General features: G+C 49.2%; 1 protein-coding gene across 5 annotated transcripts in view; it reads left to right on the top strand.

The window, feature by feature from the left end:
* Positions 1 to 12,514: 12,514 nt before the first annotated feature.
* The window catches only part of DIP2C (DIP2 acetate--CoA ligase C (putative)), a 292,447-nt gene continuing 281,974 nt past the window's right edge, over positions 12,515 to 22,987 (top strand). For 4 of the 5 annotated variants that reach the window (XM_086333507.1, XM_086333508.1, XM_086333511.1 and 1 more), the window contains exon 1: positions 12,564 to 12,797. In XM_086333507.1, coding sequence (XP_086189633.1) covers positions 12,713 to 12,797 — 85 coding nt within the window. In that variant the 5' untranslated portion in view covers positions 12,564 to 12,712. Of the gene's footprint in view, positions 12,798 to 22,987 lie in introns of all 5 variants that reach the window. The other variant, XM_086333509.1, reaches the window with a different exon arrangement.

Below are 22,987 nucleotides of genomic sequence, written 5' to 3'. Positions count from 1 at the left end.
AGTTATTGTACGAGATTGGAGGACAGTCTGCTCTGGCCAGAATGAGTGTGTTGTAGTCAGCAAAGTCCTCTGGGCTATAAACAATGTTCAGTTTCTTTACTTCGTTCTTAATTACTTGGCCTTATAAGTGTTATTTACTCTTTGCATATTATATTTTCCATAGAAATGTTTAAAAATTAGACTTCCAATGAAAATTAATTTTATAACATAGTTGAGAGTTAGTTGGCTTTCTACATATTTGTTAAATGCTGAAACATTTATGCTCATTCCTGTGTATATTATCTTTCACAATAAAAGTATATACTTGTATAATTAAGCTCCTAATGAAAAACAGCAGTAATCAGACTTATCTCTTCTTACTATGTAGAGCCAAGCACAATTGGATCTTCAGGCATTTCTTTTGGTGTTTACCTCTACGTTTGTAAATGTAAGCTTACAGTTCTGTGTCTTTAATTTTCATCTTTAGGTGCTATTTGTTGGCTGCTTCATGATGAGGACACAGATTTCTTACTACCACTTTCTCTAGGCTCTTATTCTTTCCACCTCCCCCCCAAATAGTAATATATTGCTTTTCATTTATGTCAGTATTCAGAATTTACATTATCCAGACTGTGTAAATAGCATTCATCACCAAAATAATTCAATTCCATACCTCTTTCATTGTGTTCATTCATTTAGTGTCAGTTATTTTTTTGGAAACATTCCCCCAAATTCCTCATATTTTCCTACAGTTTGGACTGCTCTTTACATTATTGTGTTATGAAATGTTACCAGCCAGGAGAGAGTAAGTGACAGCAGACTTGCTCTCCATTGATGACCACAGTATTGGACAGTATGTGGTACATTCTTTTCAGGCCTTGAAAAACAAGCATCATGGGACGAGAGACGCTCACTGGGAATTCCCGACCCCTTACAGTGGTCTCTTACTAAGATTTTATGCAAGATCCATAACAGCAATGATTTTATCAATTCCATTTTTAATCCTTTTCACTTTTTATTAAGGAAAAAACATCTCCGTATACTTCGTGTTTCCTTCATGTGTCATGGTTCTGTTCATGTAACATTCCTAGGCTTCCTGTGTTTATAAACAGACACACACAGGTGCGCGTGTGCATGGACGCTCTGCCTCAGTGGGCAAAGTGTCTTAGCTGACTGTGGGAAGAAGACACAGCACAATCAGGATGTTGGCTCAGTTCCTCTTGGGGATGAGCCGTGTGCGGGGGACACACACTGCGTGCTGGCCAATGCAGGCAGACTCTGCGTGTGGAGGAGCCTGCCAGCCTAAGGCAGCTGCCGGAGGGTTTTGCCAGGGCCCAGCCATGGGCGGCCCGTCAGACTGCAGGGGTGAGACACGTTCACCTCTAACAGTGTCATTATAATAAAAGTGAATCAGAGGCCCTACCAGAGCCGGGGTTCATCTCTTTAATACTCATGTGACTTAAGACAGGCTAAAGCTATTTTAAGTGACAAAGAAAAGTGGCTTATCAGTCAGCGGAGTCAATTGCTGTGTGCTGTCCATTTGTCCTATGCTAGAAATAAAGCTAATCTCTTGTAATCATCTTGTATTGCTTTTGTTTTAGTTTAGTATATTTTGTTATTCAAAACATTTTGAAGTTGTATATATATATATAGATATCCATGTTGCTAATGATTTTTACTGCTTCAGTCTCAGTTGGGTTCTGGTCTATTTGTTTCATAGCTTTCTCTTTAGTACTTAATCCTTTTTAATTTCTTAGTTTTGAGATGTGAAGTTTTTATCTAGACTTCCCCCCTCCATATCTACAGCTATTATGTTCAGTTGAATGCATCCCCTTAAAGAAGGTATGTTGACCTCCTAGCCCCCAGTTCCTCAGAAAGTGGCTTTACATGGAAATAAGATCTTTGCAGAGTCAGCCAGGTAAAGGTGAGGTCAGGAGGGTGGCCCTGATCTGGTGACTGGTGGTCTTATGACACGGGGAAATTTGGAGATAGACATGGAGGGAGGAGGACATACAGCAGCGTGACGGTGGAGTCAGCGACTGGAGTGACACAGGACAAGCTGTGGACTGCTGTCCCCATTCCCAGCTGACACCCTGAGTGCAGACCTCTGCCTCCAGAAGGTGAGATGGCACGTTTTCCTGGCTTTAAGCTCCCAGTGTGGCCATGTCATTACAGCAGCCCCAGGAACCCAAGATCCAGTTTCCACAGCAGCATTTCAAATTGCCATTTTGCTTCCCTAGTTAAAAATTTTATGATATCTTAAAAATGGTTAGTTTTCACCTGCCTGTATTTGTGTTTTGCTCCACGAGTCCTCTGTCCTGTTCTGACGCTCTTCTTGCTGAGTGTGTCCTTGAGACGGTGGCTGGTCTGTCTGTGTGTCCTCCGCCCCCTGCGGCTGCCGCCTCAGTTCTTTTTCTGAGTCTTCCTCCGTTCACCGTCTTTCTCTTTCTGTCTTCAGTCTCTCCTGTGCTTGAGAGCATCCTCATCTAGTTTTGTGGAGACTCAGCATCTGAGAGAAACGACCGCGGTGCATCCATGAAGGGGGCGAAGCAGTCTCCACCGGACTGGCCGGCCGCTGTTAGACCTCAAGGCTCCGCCTGGAGATTTAGTGGGCTTTCCAAGTCAACTTCCTCCGCCGCCTTCTTCAGAGGTGCACTGCCCTCTGTTCTGTGGTTGCACGCACACCCTCCTCTCCCCGCAGGCTGAGACCACCGACGGGCGGATGCCTGCTGGGATAGAGAGGGTGCCCAGGACGCAGCTCTGGGGAGTCCGGCGGGTACAAGATGTTCAGGCCCCTCCCTGCAGCCTGGGTGCTTGCGGTGGGCGGGCACAGATGTTTGGTCTAGAACTTTATGAACCGTAAGCAAGGTCATGGCTCGTTCCACTTCAGGTCAGATTCTCAAGAGGTCCGAGGCCTCAACACGACTGCGTGGTGAGAGCCGAGGGTGAGGCGTTCTCCGTGGGGGCTCTGAAGGGCACCAGCTTGTCTCCAGCCGAGGCCAGGGTGGGGCTGAGAGGCACTCGGAGCAGACAGATCTCAGGAACTTGTGCAGAGAGCGAGACATCCCAGGGTCCTGACCCCCCCCGCCCCGGGGTCAGTGAGGAGAGGCTGGAAGATGAGAGGCCCGCCTGTGCTCGAAAGGCCAAGGAGACTTGGTGCAGCTGGGCGAGGCACTGGGCAATCAGCAGACCAGGAAGGCCCGAGGAGAAGCTCGCCTGCCGCTTGTACCCGTCCTGGGCTCAGGCCACCTGCTGCAGGCCTGTGAGTTTCCAGAAGCGCAAACCACATCTTATACAGTATTCAGCACAAGCCTCATGCCCATCACTTTGTAAAAATTTCCATGAATGATGGGCATTGTATGAAATCCTTCATGACCCCATGCAAAGCAAAGGATGTCATTTTTAATAATTCTTTGATTTACTAAAAATAAAACCCAAAGTATATTAACATACAGAAAAAAACCCCAAATACTCAATCTTGAAGTCCAGGTTTGCCACCCTGAAGGTTCCTGACTTCCTGTGATCTGTCTGCCCCGACCAGCTCCAGGGTGGATGGAGTAGCTCCAGCCGAGTCAGCAGTGATCCCACAGACATCGTGGGGACAGGGTGCCACCCAGAGCACTGCATGGGCTGTAAGTGTTGCTGCTGGTGGATCACAACACGTTACCTTCTTGATGGGACAAATTGGTAGTGGGTCCCCAGTGCAGGTCAGCGACCTAGTGACCCCTGCTGCAGGGCTGTCCGTGGGCCAGCCCGCTGAGGCCTGCTCTTCCCCTGCTCTGATGTGCTCCCTCCCCAGAGGCCCTGCTTCCTGGGACTCCGCCCTGCAGCACCCGGTCCACCTACTCAGCTGTGAGCACAGCGCGACGCTGGAGCCTCAGTCTGACCCAGGCAATACCTCCCTGGAGACTGGGCTCCGGCTGTGCTCTGCTGGCTCACCCTCTCCGGTTCTGCCCATTGCCATCAGAGCATAAGGCTTGTCCCCTAGTTCAGGGTGGGTGTGCCAGGGTGCCCAGGCCCCACAGTCGTTGGGACCCTCAGAACAGCACGTGGTCAGCAGTGAACAGTGTCAACAGCTCAATCTTATTTTTTTATTTACTTGCATTGAGTGTGTGTGTGAGCTCATACAGACTGACTGAAAAGCACTGCTTTTAATTAACTTCACAATAACAAGATTCTGCATTTTACACAATTGAATCTTTAGACTCCACTTGCAAGCCTTGTGTGGAGTTTTTCTTGGCAAAGTATATGCCCTTCAGGAATGTGCCTGACTCTGTGTGTTTGGTTCAGTTCAGTTGCTCAGTCATGTCAGACTTTGCAACCCCATGGACTGCAGCATGCCAGGCTTCCCTGCCCAACACCAACTCCTGGAACTTGCTAAAACTCATGTCCATCGAGTCAGTGATGCCATCCAACCATCTCATCCTCTGTTGTCCCCTTCTCCTCCTGTCTTCAATCTTTCCCAGCATCAGAGTTTTTTCCAATGAGTCAGTTCTTCGCATCAGGTGGCCAAAGTATTGGAGCTTCAGCATCAGTCCTTCCGATGAATATTCAGGACTGATTTCTGTTAGGATGGACTGGTTTGATCTCCTTGCAGTCCAAAGGACTCTCAAGAGTCTTCTCCAACACCACAGTTCAAAAGCATCAGTTGATGCTTTTGACTTTCTGTGTATGATGAGTCTCCATTTAGAAGGGATGAGGTCACTTTTACAACTTTGTTTTAGGGTGCTGTTCCACTTTGTGGATTTTTGATGCAAAATTTTAGTTGTCAACCACTCCCTTCTCTTCTACTTCAAAGTCTTATGTTTCAAACATCCAATAAAGTCTTATATCTTAGAACACGTGGTAAAATATTTTTTTTTAAAAAGCCTGTGTGTCACTTGTCTTAGCCATGAGTTCTGGGAGCGAACATTACCCTAATTAAACCAAACAGTGGTCGGTCATAACAGGTAAAGGAAGTATGCTGTGAAAACATGATGCCATTTAAGACCAAACACAGTAATTTTTGAAAAGTTTGTTGTTTTGTGCTAGTCACGTTGCTATTAGCACAAGTGATTGTAATTCACTAAAATGATCAGAAGTTGTTACATTACTGATAATTGTGTATCAATTTGTAATAACAAATACAAAGAGACACTCAGGCTATTTGTCCAAGATAAATTTCACACTCTTGTTTTCCCTTGGACTCAAAGTTGAATTCTTAGCACTTCCAAAAATGATATGTAGGATTAGATTAATTTTGCTGCGAGATTCTGTGGGGTTCCTTCTTGTTCCTCTGTTTCATGGGTATACTTGTTCTTATGAGAATAGATTGGATAACCCTTAATTCCAGAGGAAGACAGTATCCGTAACAACACACACACATGTGTAGTTCAGAGAATTCAGTCCACATTCACATTATGTAGTTAATTCTATAGTGATGTGAAAAAAAGTCACAAAAATGTTAATGATCTCTTTCATGCATAGAAAAGTTTCATTCAAAGATTCAAGGTGCTTTCCAAGTACTAATTCATTAAACCTGGACTTTCTGTGTCACATTACTCATGTTTGTTCTTTCTTTAAACCTAAGTTTCTACCCAAGCTGAATTTCTAATATAGTTAAGGCCAAAATGAAATATAACTGAAAATATAAATTGCCAGGCATAGTTCTGTAGGGAAGTTCCAGTTTAAGTGGGTTTTCTGTCATAACAGGAATTATGAGGGACTTGGAGAATCTGACCGGAGTGCTTGACAACCAGCTCTTCTTGGCCACTTTGGAAAAGGGGAAAACTTCATGGAACTGGGATTCCTAGGAGAGAGAGCACGACATGAACCAGTTCTGCACAAATCTGATGAGAAGTGAGACAATTAGCTCTCATCAGGAGCAAGGCTTAGAGGTGAAGGTGTGAGCCAACTGGGGGTGTCACCTGCAGGTTACCTCATTAATCCACAGGCCCTGCCCCCACGCACACCTGAGTCACAACACCCCTCTTCTACCCCAATCAGGTTTCCTTGAGTCCAGAGCCCAGTTACACATAAGTAATGAAGTTTTCATCCAGAATTTGCTTGGAATTCAGTGAAATAGAAAAAAAAATTGACATGAGATGCTGGGTGAGGCAGAGTAGTGCAAATCACCCAGAGCCCACGGTCAAACAAGATACAGACAGAGGCCTTCCATGCAGGCTGTTGGGGTCAGTCACTTAATTATCGCTCTGTCACTGCCACCGTGGAACTCTGGAACTCAGCCTGTGGAGGAGCAAGGCCAGCTCATGTGTCCTGTGTTAGCTTCCCTCCAGGCTGTGGGCCGCCTTCACGCTTAGCACCGCCTCTCAGACCCTCTGGGATTTGTTATGCAAAAACTGGCTTATTTCACAAATTAAGCCGTGCTGGTGTGCAGTGCTGTCTCACTCCTCCCAAGCAGCAGTCTTCAGAGGTCACAGTGGCTTTCTGAAGAGAGATGACCACTGTCCACAGGTGCAGCTCTGAGGATGGGATCTTGGGGCTTCTGGGAGCTGTGGAAGCATGTAGCCCCCAGTGGTCATTCAGTTCATTCTAATAACCCTCTGTTGGGTGTTATTATGCCCACCTCGACATCCACTCAAACCAGGTTTTCATACGTGTAGTCACACAAAGCATAACTAGGTTTTCACTAAGCCCAGTGATTGCTGAGCCAGGACTGGTATAGAAGAAGGTGAGAGAGCCCAGAGCGGAACTGCATCTTGAGGACCGTGTGCCGCTTACATTGTCATTCAGGACAGTGGGAGGATCACGGTGGACTACTTGCCCAGTAAAACGCATGTGTCTTCCCTGGTGGCTCAAGATGGTAAATAATCTGCCTGCAATACAGGAGACCCAGGTTCAGTCCTTGGGTTGGGAGGATTCCCTGGAGGAGGGCATGGCAATCCACTCCAGTATTCCTGCCTGGAGAATCCCATGGGCAGAGGAGCCTGGCAGGCTACAGTCCATGGGATTGCAAAGAGTTGGATATAACTGGGGAACTGACACTTTTTTCAAGATGCACACATGAGCTGCAAGCCCTGGGAGGAACAAGTAGAAAAAGAGATATGTGTAGTTTCAGGTGGGAGATGAAGGAAGGCTTCCTGGAAGAAGTGATATTTGAAGCTGCACTTGGATTGGTAAAATCTGTCTTGTGACTGTGACTCGGAGAACAGGGAGAGGTAACGAGAGGCACATATCAGCAAAAGGGACACAAGTAGAGGAGGAACCCCACAGACAAATCAGGATTTCCCAGGTGAAGCAGGTGTGTTCAGGGAGCCCCGGACAGGAAGTAGGGAAAGAAGTGTTATGTCTGTGAAGCCTTCAGTGTCAAAACAAGGAGCTCTTTTGTTTGCAGGCGGAGAGCTGTCACAGGTTGTGGAGCAAGGGGACTGTAACCCATGGCAGCTACAGGAGAAAAGATTAAAAGGGGGAAAACAGGGTTGGGGCTGTGAGGGTCTGACAGGCAGTGGCAGTGGGCCTGTGGGTTTGGGGTTGGGGTTGGTGGGCTGGGAAACGCTGCAGGTGGTTGTTACTGAAGCCTGACAATGGGCTTGACTCAGCACAGAAACCAGGAGAAAGAGTGGCTGCTCTAGACTGAGAACAGAGTGAGGAGTTTGATCTCAGACATAGGTGTTTTGAGGATGGGGCAGGACTTCAGACAAAGATGTCTCTTGGGCCACTGGAAGTGCCATGAGCCTTCTCCCACCATTCTTGTACTCAGCAGTCATACAAACTGTATGAAGACACACCGCTCAGAATCTAGGTAGATGATCATGTGTGTGTGAGTAGTGCAACACAGTGTCTTCTTTGGAACCGCCCAGGAATTAGGAAAGAACACACTTTATTCTGACACCATCGGCCCTGGACTGACTGACACATGGTGTGGCTGTCAGACCCAGTGTGCTGTCATGGAGTGAGCCCAGAGCTCTGCTCTGCAGACTGGGGTCTGAGTCCTGGCTCTGTTGTGTTTTATTTTTCTAAGGCCTTTCTTTGCCTGTAGCCCCAGATCCTCCTGGAGGCTTTCTGCCTTGGGGATGTGTCATCATGATGGGGAGAGACTCGGGGGGATGGGGGGTGCAGCTGGCCACAGTCCAGTGAATCCACATCCCAGACCACAGAGCACAGGTGCTTGGGGTTCACCAGTTTCATGTGAGATCAGTGGATCCGGTGTGAGGAGTGCCCACAGCGCTATAGTGGTCACTGCTGTCCTGGCCCCAGAAGAACAAAGAGGAGGAAGGCTTGGTACTTGTCCCCAGAGCTTTCACTTGGGCTAATGAACAGTATGAAAGGGCAAAATCATAGGATAATGAAAGGGGAACACCCTGGGTTGGTAGGTGTCCAATATGCTACTGGAGATCAGTGGAGAAATAACTCCAGAAAGAATGAAGGGATGGAGACAAAGCAAAAACAATACCCAGTTGTGGATGCGACTGGTGATAGAAGCAAGGTCCGATGCTGTAAAGAGCAATATTGCATAGGAACCTGGAATGTCAGCTCCATGAATCAAGGGAAATTGGAAGTGGTCAAACAGGAGATGGCAAGAGTGAACGTCGACATTCTAGGAATCAGCAAACTAAAATGGACTGGAATAGGTGAATTTAACTCAGATGACCATTATATCTACTACTGTGGGCAAGAATCCCTTAGAAGAAATGGGGTAGCCATCATGGTCAACAAAAGAGTTTGAAATGCAGTACTTGGATGCAATCTCAAAAACGACAGAATGATCTCTGTTCGTTTCCAAGGCAAACCATTCAATATCACAGTAATCCAAGCCTATGCCCCAACCAGTAATGCTAAAGAAGCTCAAGTTGAACAATGCTATGAAGACCTATAAGACCTTTTAGAACTAACACCCAAAAAAGATGTCCTTTTCATTATAGGGGACAGGAATGCAAAAGTAGGAAGTCAAGAAACACCTGGAGTAACAGACAAATTTGGCCTTGGAATACGGAATGAAGCAGGGCAAAGGCTAATAGAGTTTTGCCAAGAGAACACACTGGTTAAACAAACACCCTTTTCCAACAACACAAGAGAAGACTTTACACATGGTCATCACCAGATGGTCAACACCAAAATCAGATTGATTATATTCTTTGCAGCCAAAGGTGGAGAAGCTCTATACAGTCAGCAAAAATAAGACCAGGAGCTGACTGTGGCTCAGATCTCCTTATTGCCAAATTCAGACTTAAATTGAAGAAAATGGGGAAAACCACTAGACCATTCAGGTATGACCTAAATCAAATCCCTTATGATTATACAGTAGAAGTGAGAAATAGATTTAAGGGACTAGATCTGATAGACAGAGTACCTGATGAACAATGGACGGAGGTTCATGACATTGTACAGGAGACAGGGATCAAGACCATCCCCATGGAAAAGAAATGCAAAAAAGCAAAATGGCTGTCTGAGGAGGCCTTACAAATAGCTGTGAAAAGAAGAGAAGGGAAAAGCAAAGGAGAAAAGGAAAGACATAAGCATCTGAATGCAGAGTTCCAAAGAACAGCAAGGAGAGAGAAGAAAGCCTTCCACAGCGATCGATGCAAAGAAATAGAGGAAAACAACAGAATGGGAAAGACTAGAGATCTCTTCAAGAAAATTAGAGATACCAAGGGAACATTTCATGCAAAGATGGGCTCGATAAAGGACAGAAATGGTATGGACCTAACAGAAGCAGAAGATATTAAGAAGAGGTGGCAAGACTACACATAAGAACTGTACAAAAAAGATTTTCATGTCCAAGATAACCACAATGGTGTGATCACTCACCTAGAGCCAGACATCCTGGAATGTGAAGTCAAGTAGGCTTTAGAAAGCATCATTACAAACAAAGCTAGTGGAGGTGATGGAATTCCAGTGGAGCTATTTCAAATCCTGAAAGATGATGCTGTGAAAGTGCTGCACTCAATATGCCAGCAAATTTGGAGAACTCAGCAGTGGCCACAGGACTGGAAAAGGTCAGTTTTCATTCCAATCCCAAAGAAAGGCAATGCCAAAGAATGTTCAAACTACCACACAATTGCACTCATCTCACACGCTAGTAAAGTAATGCTCAAAATTCTCCAACCCAGGCTTCAGCAATATGTGAACTGCAAACTTCCAGATGTTCAAGCTGCTTTTAGAAAAGGCAGAGGAACCAGAGATCAAATTGCCAACATCCGCTGGATCATGGAAAAGGAAGAGAGTTACAGAAAAACATCTATTTCTGCTTTATTGACTATGCCAAAACCTTTGACTGTGTGGATCACAATAAACTGTGGAAAATTCTGAAAGAGATGGGAATACCAGACCACCTGACCTGCTTCTTGAGAAACCTATATGCAGATCAGGAAGCAACAGTTAGAACTGGACATGGAACAACAGACTGGTTCCAAATAGGAAAAGGAGTACGTCAAGGCTGTATATTGTCACCTTGCTTATTTAACTTCTATGCAGAGTACATCATGAGAAACGCTGGGCTGGAAGAAGCACAAGCTGGAATCAAGATTGGCGGGAGAAATATCAATCACCTCAGGTATGCAGATGACACCACCCTTATGACAGAAAGTGAAGAGGAACTAAAAAGCCTCTTGATGAAAGTGAAAGAGGAGAGTGAAAAAGTTGGCTTAAAGCTCAACATTCGGAAAACTAAGATCATAGCATCTGGTCCCATCACTTCATGGGAAATAGATGGGGAAACAGTGGAAACAGTGTCAGACTTTATTTTTTGGGGCTCCAAAATCACTGCAGATGGTGATTGCAGCCATGAAATTAAAAGACGCTTACTTCTTGGAAGGAAAGCTATGACCAACCTAGATAGCATATTCAAAAGCAGAGACATTACTTTGCCAACAAAGGTCCGTCTACTCAAGGCTATGGTTTTTCCAGTGGTCATGTATGGATGTGAGAGTTGGACTGTGAAGAAGGCTGAGCACTGAAAAATTGATGTTTTTGAACTGTGGTGTTGGAGAAGACTCTTGAGAGTCCCTTGGACTGCAAGGAGATCCAACCAGTCCATCCTAAAGGAGATCAGTCCTGGGTGTTCATTGGAAGAACTGATGCTGAGGCTGAAACTGCAATACTTTGGCCACCTCAGGTGAAGAGTTGACTCATTGGAAAAGACCCTGATGCTGGGAAGGATTGAGGGCAGGAGGAGAAGGGGACGACAGAGGATGAGATGGCTGGATGGCATCACCGACTCGATGGACATGAGTTTGAGTGAACTCCGGGAGTTGGTGATGGACAGGGAGGCCTGGAGTGCTGTGATTCATGGGGTCGCAAAGAGTGGGACACAACTGATGGACTGAACTGAATGAGAAGGATAAACAAAGGCCAAGAAGATAAGGCAGAGATAAGCAGATAAGGTAGTGGGAAGATGGGTGTAGGGAAGAGAGGTTTTCCTAGTGTTGATAATAGGGACGCCTGGGAGCCTGAGGGTGGAGAAGGGGGCACTTGGGTGAAGGCTATCAGGTCTTCAGGAACCAGCACTTGGGTGTGTGTGTTCGTGGCAGGGGGGTGGTTGTGGGTTGGGGCCAGGCAGTGGAGAGACTGGAGTGTCCGATCAGAGGGTGGATGTGTATTCAGTGGACAGCACAGGAAGTACTGAATTGCCTATTTTTGAAAGGGAATAAATGCCACTGAAATGCCACTGTTTCTCCGGAGCCAACTTAGGTCACTCCCGCGCCACAGGGTTAAGCGGTTGGCGTTGAGGGAACCACCAGGAGGAGGCCGTGAGGATGACCCGGGCCTGCCAGAGGTGCTGAACTGTGGGAGGGGAGCCGGGTGACAGTGACCCGCGAGAGCTTCGAGGGGCCCAAGGAGTAGAGGCTGCGCGGACGACCGAGGAGGACAGACCCCGGACTCTTCCTAGCCTCGCTCCCTGGGAGAACGGTGGAAGCCACCAGTAGCCAGGAGGAGGGGCTGGTGTGCGGATTCTGGGTTTGGAGGCGTCTGGGCGAGGTTATTCAGGTGGACAGTCGGAGGGGTGAGCTGGCCGCCCCAGACCGCCAAGACTGGAGGCCCAGACTGCTGATGCCCGAGAGGTGACAGCGCTGCGGTGGCAGCGGGAGAGACGAGCGACCTGCCGGGAACCGGGGCCCCGGGAGAGGACGCGCTGGGGGCGGGCGTGCGCGCGGTCTGCCAGCACACGTGGGGATCGGGGACACCCTTCCTCCTCGGCCTCACGGTGGGGCCTGAGCCGAGGCCGAGCCCTGACTGTGGCCCCAGGGCCTACAGCTGAGGGAGTTAGGAACCTCAAACCCGGTCCTCTTTCCATGGCCCCTGTCCCCAACCCACAGGCGCATTTATTAAAAAAAAAAAAAAAAATCAGCCCGCAAAGACCCGGAACGCAGAGGCCGGGGCTCCAGCCGGTCATTTTCTGCCTCGGGCCCGGGGAGGGCGGGGGCCTGGCTGGGTAGGGAGGCCCGCTGCGCCGGTGCGCGCGCCCGGGCCCCGGGAGCGCGCTCCGCCCCCGTCCCCACCGTGCGCGCGCCCCGCCCCATGTGTGCGCGCGCCCCGCCCCCCTCCCCCCGTGCGCGCCCTCGCCTCGCGCGCGCTCCGCGGAGCGGCCGGTGCAGCGGGGCGGGCGCGCTCCGGGCGGGCCGGGGGCGCGGGCGCGGGGCCGGCGAGCCGGGGCGCGCGGGGGAGGCGCCGGGGAGGAGCGCGCTGCGCCGCCGCCCGGCCTGCCGCCGCTCGGTGCGGGTCCGCGGGGCGCGAGGAGCGGCGAGACCGCGGCCTGGAACAAAGGGAGGCCGGCGCGGGCGGGGGCGGCGCGAGCATGGCGGACCGCAGCCTGGAGGGCATGGCGCTGCCCCTGGAGGTGCGCGCCCGGCTGGCCGAGCTGGAGCTGGAGCTGTCGGAAGGTAACAGGCCCGGCGCTCGGCCGGCCGCGCTGTCACGGGGCCCGGGCGGGCGGGGGTCCCGGCGCAGGGCGAGAGCGGCCCCCGCCCTGCGGCTCTGCGTCGTCCGCCGCGGCCCCGGCGCCGGGGCCGGGGGGCCTGAGGGGTTCTGGGGGTCCGGGGCCGCAGGGCGGGCCTCGGGCCGGGGGCGCAGGACGGGCCTGGGGCTTGGTACGCAGGGCAGGCCTGGGCCAGGGGCGCAGGACGGGCCGCGGGCCAGGAGCGCAGGGCGCGACGCGGGCTGAGGCGCCGCTGGGGCCGCAGGACGGGCCGCGGGCCGGGGGCGCAGGGCGGGCCGCGGGCCGGGGCGGCCTCGCGCGCGGCCTGGTGGACCGGGCTGTGTCCTTGGTGCGCGTCCGAGCGCTGCCCACCGCGACCGGGCCGGGGGCGGTTCCGCGACGCGCGGCCTGAGGCGCCGCTGGCCTGGTTCTAATGCGAAACTTGTCGTTGGACTTGAGGGTCTAATCGCGGGGTCCGCGGCGTCCGGCCTGGACCGGCCAGCACCGCTATTGTTTCCGTGCGCTGGACGCGAAGGTTGGCTGGGACTGGAGAGCCCCCTCCGACAGGCCGGGTCTGTGCCGCGTTCCCAGCGGCTCATACTTCCAATTTGTGACAGATTCGCTACAGTGATTTCATGGAGTGTTATATACGGTTTCTCATTTTCTCTTAAGGCCGGGATCATGTGCTTAGCTGTCATAAGTTTTAGATCGGGGTTTGCTATATCTTTTTATAAAACCCACTAAAAGTTCCGAAATGTTGAATGTTGACTATAGATTTAGAATTCACCCGGCCCACCCTGGGAAGGCCACTAATACACTCGGGGTGGAGAGAGGCCGTGTCCTCTCAAATTTGTATTTGGAGCAGTTTAGTAGTGAACTCGTGTGTGTGTGTGTGTGTGTGTGTGTGTGTGTGTGTGTGTGTGTGTGTGTAATGGTTTTGTGGGGCTGGCAGCCAAAAAGTAGATTCATTGGTGCCAGTTTTCATCAGCTGGGAGAAACTGGTGTTGACCTGATGTTTTCCCTTTTAACACTTTCGGGGGGAAGGAGGTGATAAAGGTGGGGGCCTGGGTGAGGTGCCTCTTCAGATGGTGCTCTCTGGAAGGCTTCTGTTTCATGTTCGGGATCCTTGGGGGCTCTGTGATGTTCAGCTGTCCCACAGGAGATGTTTCCTGGACTCTGCTCAGCAGCCGCTCTCTGAGGGGCTGAAGGGGTGCAGGCACTGCTGGACCTCAGTGCCGAGCTCAGCTGGGGAGCAGAGCTTAGTCCACACTGGTGGGTAAGGAGTTCTGTGTGGACAGGTGGCTTGGAGGGGCGCAGGACCCACTAGAGAATATTTGCCCAAGTTCTTTGGCTTCATCACTGCTCACATGGGTTCTTCTCCCCTGCCCCCTACCCGCCACAGCTCTGCACCACAGCTGTGCTGTTTGCAACACCCTATCCTTCCTGCCTTGTCTCCAAACAAGCTCTTCTGCACCATCTGCCTCATCTTGATGTTGTGTCGGTATGCCCCTGTGCAGCCTCTGAACTGACCAGAATCTCTCTGCCTCCCCAGTCAGCCTGGGCTGGGCTCTCACCTTGCTTCTGCCTGTCTCGGACAGTGTGTGGCCCCTGGTGGGAGTGGCTGGTGTGAACGTGGACAGAACACACTCACTTGCTAGGTGGCAGTTACTGGTCACCCTCAGTCACTCTTAGACTGTGTCCCTGTTGCCCAGAGGATGGCAAAGCATGTGCTCAGGCTGGTTCTCTGTGAATACCCTGTGTCCTTGCAGATTTTAAAAAGGGTTTAATGAGTTTCTTATTGAGTGTCAGGACAGAGGAAGGGGCATGTGTTTGCATGCGCGAATCACATTATTGTTTCTCCCTCTCTAAACCTCCCTAGGCCTGGCTGGAAGACCCGAGAGGAGAGGGTTGTTGCTGTGACTGCCCAGCGTGAGCCGCCCCCCTACTCCCCCTTTAGCTGTGTCATCTTTGACTTGTGTTGTCTGCATTGGGTTGATTGGGTCTCTCTTTAAGGTCATTTGGAATTTTGTGTATTGTAACCATATAGTATAGTTTACCGGCTTAAGCTAGGTGAATCGATTTGCTTTTCAGTATTGTTTACCAGAAACCAAAGAATGAAAGGATCAGAAATTCTTGTCTCCTCACATTTTGGAACTTAAAAAATCCCCCACCATATCCACTTGCAAAGTGAAAAGTTAAAACAACTTTTAATGCTGAATTGAGAGTATTGCTTTCATATTTATCTTCAATCAGGATTCATATGAAGAGAATTCTTTTAAGTTAGTCATCATTTTATTAAAAGGCTAGAAAATACTGTGGAAACGTGTGTGGACTTTCTGGCACTCAGTTCTTACAGAGGAGCATGGAAAGCAGTTCCGTTTTCAGCACATAATGTAGGCTGAAAAACCAGTGTAGGCTATTCTCTCAGTGTTCTACGTGGCCTGCCAGCCGCTAATGGTTGTGTATAATCTAGATCAGTAGATGCTGGTCCAGCTTTGGTTTGCCCTGTCTGCTGTGCTGTTACAGACACTAATGTTCTGTTTTATGGGTCACTGTTGGGTGCAGGGTTGCAGATTGACTTCTTGGCTGCAGAGCTAATATTTCCACCCTCCTGCCCTGCTGATTGCCGCCTCTTTACTTTCCACTGTCTGTTGCTGTCCGGTGCTTCCCCTCGGGACACTGGGCTCCTCTCCCCAAAGAACTAGTGCCAGCAAAGAACAGGAGCTCTCTGTGGGGAGAGGCCTCTGATCCTTGCCTCTGGGGGAGTCTTGTGGGGCCAGGAGGATGCTTGGCACTGAATGTGAGATGGAGAGGAAGCCGGTGAGCTGGCTGGTCGCTGGGGGCCAGGTGGGGTGGTGAGGCTTTTTTCCCCCACACACTTTTCCCTGAATCATTTTTTCTTCCCTCTCCTCCCTTCCCTTTCCCTTCATTCTTGCCTTTTGGAATCATGCATTTTTCTCTTTGGCTTTAAGAGAGCCACTAAGTAGGTAATATGTGAATAAACATTATTTGGCTTAAAGGAAAACTTTAAATGGAAACATCAGCAAAGCAGAGCAGAAAGAGAAAATTTCTCAATAAAGGCAGACTCATGTCTTACTAAAAAATTAGCTGTTGATTGAAATTCAGCAATACATTTCTCTGTTAACTGATGGTTTGTGTCCTGGGCTGTGCATACCCTGGACTTGCAGCTCTAGAGGATCTCATCCCACTCTTTCAGCAATGGTTCCATTCTTATTTTGGTAGGACTCTGGGAAATTGCCTTGTGATACAGCCTGTGAAAACTGTGATGTTTGCAGAAGAGACGTCTGTTAGCTTTATACTTTGTGGTTTTTAATTGTGAGTGTGCCTACTGACTTCCTAACTCTTGCTTATGGGAGTTACTCAGTCTGTAAGGTCCTGAATTCCTGCAACTAGCAGTTATGTTCTATAATCGACTCCAACTTAACGTTTTCTAGTAAGTGCAAAACTGCCCAAGGGAGGTGGTGGGTGCCATCAGTTCATTGTACTGGTCAAGGAATCAGTCTTTTTTTAAGTTACAGATGAGTAGTTCACATGCAGCTGGCATAATCCTGTCACGAGGGTAAAATCTTAACGAGATGGCCGGTTGGAAGGTTTGTAGGTTGGGGGGCAGGCATCTTCAGGGCTGCCAGCACACTGGCAGATGCACCTAGCTCTGCGGCCTGAGCTCCGTCCCCTGCAGCCCCCAGCTGTTCTTGGCGGTACGTGTGAGTAGAGCTGGCCTCCCGAGCTGAAGTCTGGGACCACCTTCCACGGGTGGGGGAAGGAGACCACTGTCTCTCATGCAATCCAAAAGTTCTCCTCATTGAAAGGCAACAGTGGGCTCTGGAAAACAAGTGTGTGAAAAAAATGTTTTCTTCCAGAGTCTCACTGGTAACTTGTCACTGGGAGGGGAGGAAGGAAGGGGGTGCAGATTCAGGGAGTGACAGCTGAGCTGCTGCACCTGCAGTCGGTCCTCATGCAGTTAATAAAGCCCGTTACCTCTGGGGCAGCATGTCAGTGCTGGTCCCGGGAGCTGGAGTCCTTGGCTTGATAAATCTAAAATAAAAGATTATTACCTGAATTACAGATATTTACAAAATGGCAGCATTGATATGGGTGGGATGTGAAATGTGTGGACTTGAGTTTTAAGAGTTGTTCAGAGTTAGGAAAATTGTTACATTTGAATGTTCTTTTCTTGATGAGTAAATATAGATGTCAGATTTAGCTGGGAAGGTAAGGGCACATATTCAAGGCCCTAATGTGTAAGGTTGATCCCAGCGCTCAGAAGGTATTTATGGTGCTGTAGTCACACTTAGAGCTGAATGCCGTGAGGTCACAGCTGTAACAGTGACTATTTTGTTTCATTCTGGGCCCACTGGCTTTATATTCTTGTTATGGTTTGGAGGCTACGGGCTGTTGGATGTTATGAGTCACTTTTTGCCTTCCTCCTCCCAGCCTTTTTCAAATGAGAAGTCTCTTTTTTTAGAGCTGATTTTTTTTTTTTTTAAAGCAGTGATTTATGGGATGAGTTGTAGCATTCTTCTGAATTGCAGAGAGAATGTATTGGATAATCTTCATTTTGATGTCATGTATATGGACTGACTCACCAGTTCAAATCCTAGTCATATTAAGGTTCTCATAATTGCTCAGGCATCTTCCTAAAATCAGATGCTTGCCTGCAGATATCGGCTAGGTTTTGCGCATCAGTGTTTTTCCTGGAACAGGGGGCACTTCACTGTGCGTGACATGATGGGCTCCGGCCGCTGTCGATGGTTCCCGTCCTCCAGTCTCTTTGTCTGTATGCCTCTACTATCACGGTTGCCAGTGGTGATTTTCCTTCTTCTCAGTCTTCTCGTGCTGCCTACAGAGGTCACCTGCTGTCATTGCCTCTGCACCTTTCTTTCTGCTGAGAGGGTCAAAAGCTTGTGACGTCTCAGAAGCAGCAGTTGCATCAGTTTGTTGATGATGTATAATACATAGTGCTCTCGAAGAGGAGACTCTTAAGTGAGAATTCATGTGTGAGATCACAGGAGTGGGGTTTGTACATATATGGCCCTTTCTTCAGGATTCAACGCGGTGTTAATGTTCATAAGCACTTAAGACTGGTAAAGTGGGGAAGGGCTGATATGTTGGGCTGTAAAGTCAACATGACAACAAGCAGCCTTCTTTTGGGGGAGGGGACTGGGGAGGTGGCTCTTTAGTTTTGCTGCTGCTGAATATTGTGCAAAATGAAATGTGCTCTGAGAATCACAAATTGAGATCCTTCTTTACCAAGCATTTTGTGTGATAGGTATGAGAAGTCAGGGGGAAAAAGACCCAAGATAGTGAGCACAGAAGCAGTCTGTGATTGATAGTGTTAAACAGATCTTTCCCTTCTGGGCTGCTGGTTTTTAAATCATATTTTTTTGCTTATTAGGTTGGAAAGTTTCTGTGTCCCCATGAAAAGATTGAAAACTGCTGGCCAGATCCAAACCAGTTCTGTCGGCACCAGACACAGCAATTCTTTGCATACTTGTCTGCAGTTATGCACAATTAGAATTTTTTTTTTACTGAATTATCTGGTTAGTCAAGTCAGGTATTTTTCTGTTTTTTTATCAGAGGAATACTAAAACATTTTAAAATTATGAAGTAAAGAATTCATATGGGTCCTGTTCATTGTGGGCTGGTTCATACCCCCAGACTCAGGTCTGAGCCTCTGGCCGAGGAGGGAGGTAGTTCATGCATCTGACTTCCCTGTGGCCACTCGATGCTGGGCAGAGACGCTTTCTCCTAAAACCACAAGCAGTCTCTCGTGTCCTGACCACGTGTCTTACCAGTGTAGCTTGCCATGTGTCAGGCATTTATGAAACGTCCTGTTAGTGGGGAGAGACCCACCCATCCCAGTTTCCGTGCTGCCCAGTCTTAATCCTGCCTTCGTGGCTTTGTTTTGGATGTTCTTTTCTGTTGGCAGAGCCTCCTGTCAGGACCTCTTCACTCTTGGGAAAATCATGAGCACTCACTTAGAGCCCTGTCCCGTTTCTGGCCCAAGTGTCATGTCCCTGAGAAGATGTGGGTGGTGTGGCTACAGTGAAGGGGGTGGTGGTGTGTGTGGCTCCAGCTGATGCTTCCTGGACAGTTTACCTGAAATGAGAAGAGAAATGTAAACTGTGTTGCTAATTAACCTTATCAGAAGATTCTAGGTCTTTATGAGTAAAGTAATATAAGTAATGGCACCCCACTCCAGTACTCTTGCTTGGAAAATCCCATGGATGGAGGAGCCTGTTAGGCTGCAGTCCATGGGGTCGCTAAGAGTCAGACACGACTGAGGGACTTCACTTTCACTTTTCACTTTCATGCATTGGAGAAGGAAATGGCAACCCACTCCAGTGTTCTTGCCTGGAGAATCCCAGGGACGGGGAAGCCTGGTGGGCTGCCGTCTATGGGGTCGCACAGAGTCGGACACGACTGAATTGACTTAGCATAATGTAAGTAAAGATGACGGGCTTTGTTGCAACTAGAGCACATTGGGTCATGTCAGTGTCATGGTGACACAGATGACAAGATCTGTATTTACACGATTTTACCTGCACAGAGGGTGAGAACGGTAGCAAAGCCCGATGGTGTCAGTGGCCAGAACGAGTGAAATCTGGAGTTGGCCAGACTCGTTGGGAAGGACGGGTTCACCCCAGAGCCATCAGTCTCGGGGGCTGGGTTTAGTGGAGGGGGCACGGAAAGCACCAAGTCCATGTCTCACTCGTGGGTGACCTTCGGTGCTTCCCGAGCCTCTTTGGGTCTTTTTCTGAGTCTTATTTGTGGAGATTTGTGTGCAGATCCTGAGAATTCTCATGTGTGTCCTCTGAGGAGTCTTCCTCCAGATCTTCATGTGTAGGGAGGGTGTCCCCTGCTGTCAGATCGGGTTAAGAACCCTGCCTTCGGGACGGTTGTGGGGATCAGTGATACAGTCACAGTGTGTGCTCCGTAAACATTCATCCCCACAGTTCCCCCGAGGCGCTGTCACTGGGACAGGGTTTCCCAGCCCCGCCTTTCTCTCTGTGGTTTGAGTTACACGGATTGTGAGAGCGGCCCTGGGAGAAAAGCAGGGTGCGGAGTGTGAGGTGGGGAGGGCGTCTCTTAATAGTTGCTGCCTGGGCACTTACCCTGCCTGGAGCAGCTTCAGAGCTGTGAGGCCTCTTTTTTTTTATTTTAATGATAAATCTTCCTTTCTGGTGGACTCTCTGTGTCAATACCCCTGGAAACCCCCTTTTCAACCCTTTTACTTTTCAAGAGAAAAGGAAGGGTGTCCTAGGTCAGACTCCAGCCCAGGTGTGTCTGGCAAGGACCACCTGTTAGGTCACAGTCATTGAATCCGGGACCACGTGTGGATCTCCGCTCAGAGTCCTTCCCGGCGCCTCGTGGAGGCGAGGCTGACCTCCACTGGCCCTGACTCTGGAATCTTCCTCCTGGAGCTGCATGTTCCCCAGCCCTCAGTGCGTGTGGAGAGGGCTCAGCTAGCTAGCTTCTCCTTGTTTCCCATGACAGAGGACATGTATGCCACTACGGGCCACACAAGTGGGGCTGCGTGAGCCCGGGCAGCTCTGAGAGGCCAAGTCAGAGTCAGGCTCGCTGTGGCCATGACCCCGGGGCTTGGTGCACCCCCCACCCCTCTGCCCAGCACTCACCACAGGGCCTGGGCTTTTACCCTCTACAGTCACCTGGCGGTTATGTCGGTGGTTCTGTGTGGGTTTGTGAGTATGAGTGGCTCTTCTCATCAGTTTTTATAAGCTGCTTCTCTCTTCCTTTCTGGCTGCGCTAGGTCTTTGTTGCTGCCTGCAGGCTTTCTCTGGTTGTGGTGCGTGGGCTTCTCGCTGCGGTGGCTCCTGTGGTTGTGGAGCATGGGCTCTAGGGCGTGCAGGCTTAGCTGGGATGTGGGCCTGTGGGATCTTCCTGAACCAGGGATTGAACCCTTGTCCCCTGCTTTGGAGGCAGATTCTTAACCACTGGACCACCGGGGAGCGTTTGTGCTTCAGTGAAACCTAAGCTGGTTCTTTTAAAATAAAAACCGCAGATAGTCTGAAGCGCCTCCCCCGCCCCCCTGCCATGAACTTGTGTGTGTATGTGTGTGTGTGTAAGTCTCTCAGTTGTGTCTGACTCTTCGTGACCATGTGGACTATACAGTCCATGGAACTCTGCAGACCAGGATACTGGAGTGGGTAAGCCTTGCCCTTCTCCCAACCCAAAGTTATGTATAATAACGATTAATACTTGAGTAACAGCAAGTAATAGGATGGAGCTGTGTATGGATGTGTGCTCAGCTTCTTCTGACTCTTCTCCTCCCCGTGGACTGGAGCCCACCAGACTCCTCTGTCCGTGGAATTCTCCGAGCAAGAATATTGGAGTCGGTTGCCGTGTCCTCTTCCAGGGGATCTTCCCAACCCACGGAGTGAACCTAGGTCTCCTGCATCTCCTGCATCGCAGGTGGATTCTTTACCCCTGAGCCACATGGGAAGCCCATAAGGTAATCTTTAAGGAGCTGTTTAGGCAAAGGTGCAATTCCACTAAACTGAGGTCATTAAAAAACACCTATTTAAATCCAAAGAAAAATCAACTTGCCAGGGTGGAAACTCTTTTACTATGTACATTGTAATGTATCTCAGGCCCACACTTCTGTTGCAGTGCTGTGTCCTGTAGGGACATTCTGTCCACATGAGATTTGGTGTTTGGGTGATTTTGTTGTTTCATTCTGCTCTTCAGTTCAGTCCAGTCGCTCAGTCGTGTCTGACTCTTTGAGACCCCGTGAATCGCAGCACGCCAGGCCTCCCTGTCCATCACCAACTCCCGGAGTTCACTCAGACTCACATCCATCAAGTCAGTGATGCCATCCAGCCATCTCATGCTCTGTCGTCCCCTTCTCCTCCTGCCCCCAATCCCTCCCAGTATCAGGGTCCTTTCCAGTGAGTCAACTCTTCGCATGAGGTGGCCAAAGTACTGGAGTTTCAGCTTTAGCATCATTCCTTCCAAAGAAATCCCAGGGCTGATCTTCAGAATGGACTGGTTGGATCTCCTTGCAGTCCAAGGGACTCTCAAGAGTCTTCTCCAGCACCACAGTTCAAAAGCATCAATTCTTCGGCGCTCAGCCTTCTTCACAGTCCAACTCTCACATCCATACATGACCACAGGAAAAACCATAGCCTTGACTAGACGGACCTTTGTTGGCAAAGTAATGTCTCTGCTTTTCAATATGCTATCTAGGTTGGTCATAAAGCTCAAGTGAATACAGTCTTACTGCAAATAGTGGGGCTAGTTGTCCCCCACCAAGCCCAAAATTGACTTGGACCAAATGAAAAATAGCACTTGGAGTCATTTTGCTGTTGATACCAGAGTCCAGACTTTAAGAATTTGTTACTTGTACATAAATTAATATGAAAAGAAAGTAGAACTCTGCCTACTCTGTTTCTATGGTGATGAATTATTATTTAGCTGTTATACTGGTAAGGGATAATATAGGCATTTATAATGCTTGTTGGTGTTTTAGAATTTCTTGCCTGTTATTTGGAAGATCTGGCTCTGGACACAGGGATGAAAATAACCTTGATTTTGCTTTTTTCCTTCATGACTTGTTGAATTTGACACAGGTAGGATTCTGGTTGAAATCTCTCCTTTATGGAAAGTGTCTTAAGTAAAACACACTTTCTGAAAGTGTTATACAATGTTCTATCTCTCATGGATGCAGAGGAACAGAGCCTTGGGGAAGGAATGTGGGCAGAGGTTCCTTGGAGGGACTGCCGTTCTGCAGGTGACAAGTGTCTGCTGTGGCAAGTGCTTTGCACAGGAAGTAAACTTGTGGACTGGCTGTGTCAGTGGGGTTGTAGGGCAGTCTGACCACTATCACTTATTCTTTCTAAGATTTATTTTTTGGTTGTGACGGGTCTTCGTTACTGCATGCAGACTTTCTTCAGATGCAGTAAGCGGGGGCGCCTCTTCGCTGTGGTGTGTGGGCTTCTCTTGTTTCGAAGCAAGGGCTCTAGGGCGCACGGGGTTCAGTAGTTGCGGCTCATGGACTCTTGTAGTTGTGGTGCATGGGTTTAGTTACCTGCAGCATGTGAGATCTTCCCAGACGAGGGATCAACCTGGTGTCCCTTGCATTTCAAGGTGGATTCTTAACCAGTGGACAACCAG

This window comes from Bos grunniens, chromosome 13, assembly GCF_055505025.1.
Source record: "Bos grunniens cultivar Pamir isolate PY7600 chromosome 13, Bosgru_T2T1.0, whole genome shotgun sequence".
Classification (NCBI taxonomy): Eukaryota; Metazoa; Chordata; class Mammalia; order Artiodactyla; family Bovidae; genus Bos; species Bos grunniens.
This window is presented reverse-complemented; position numbering and strand designations above follow the sequence as displayed.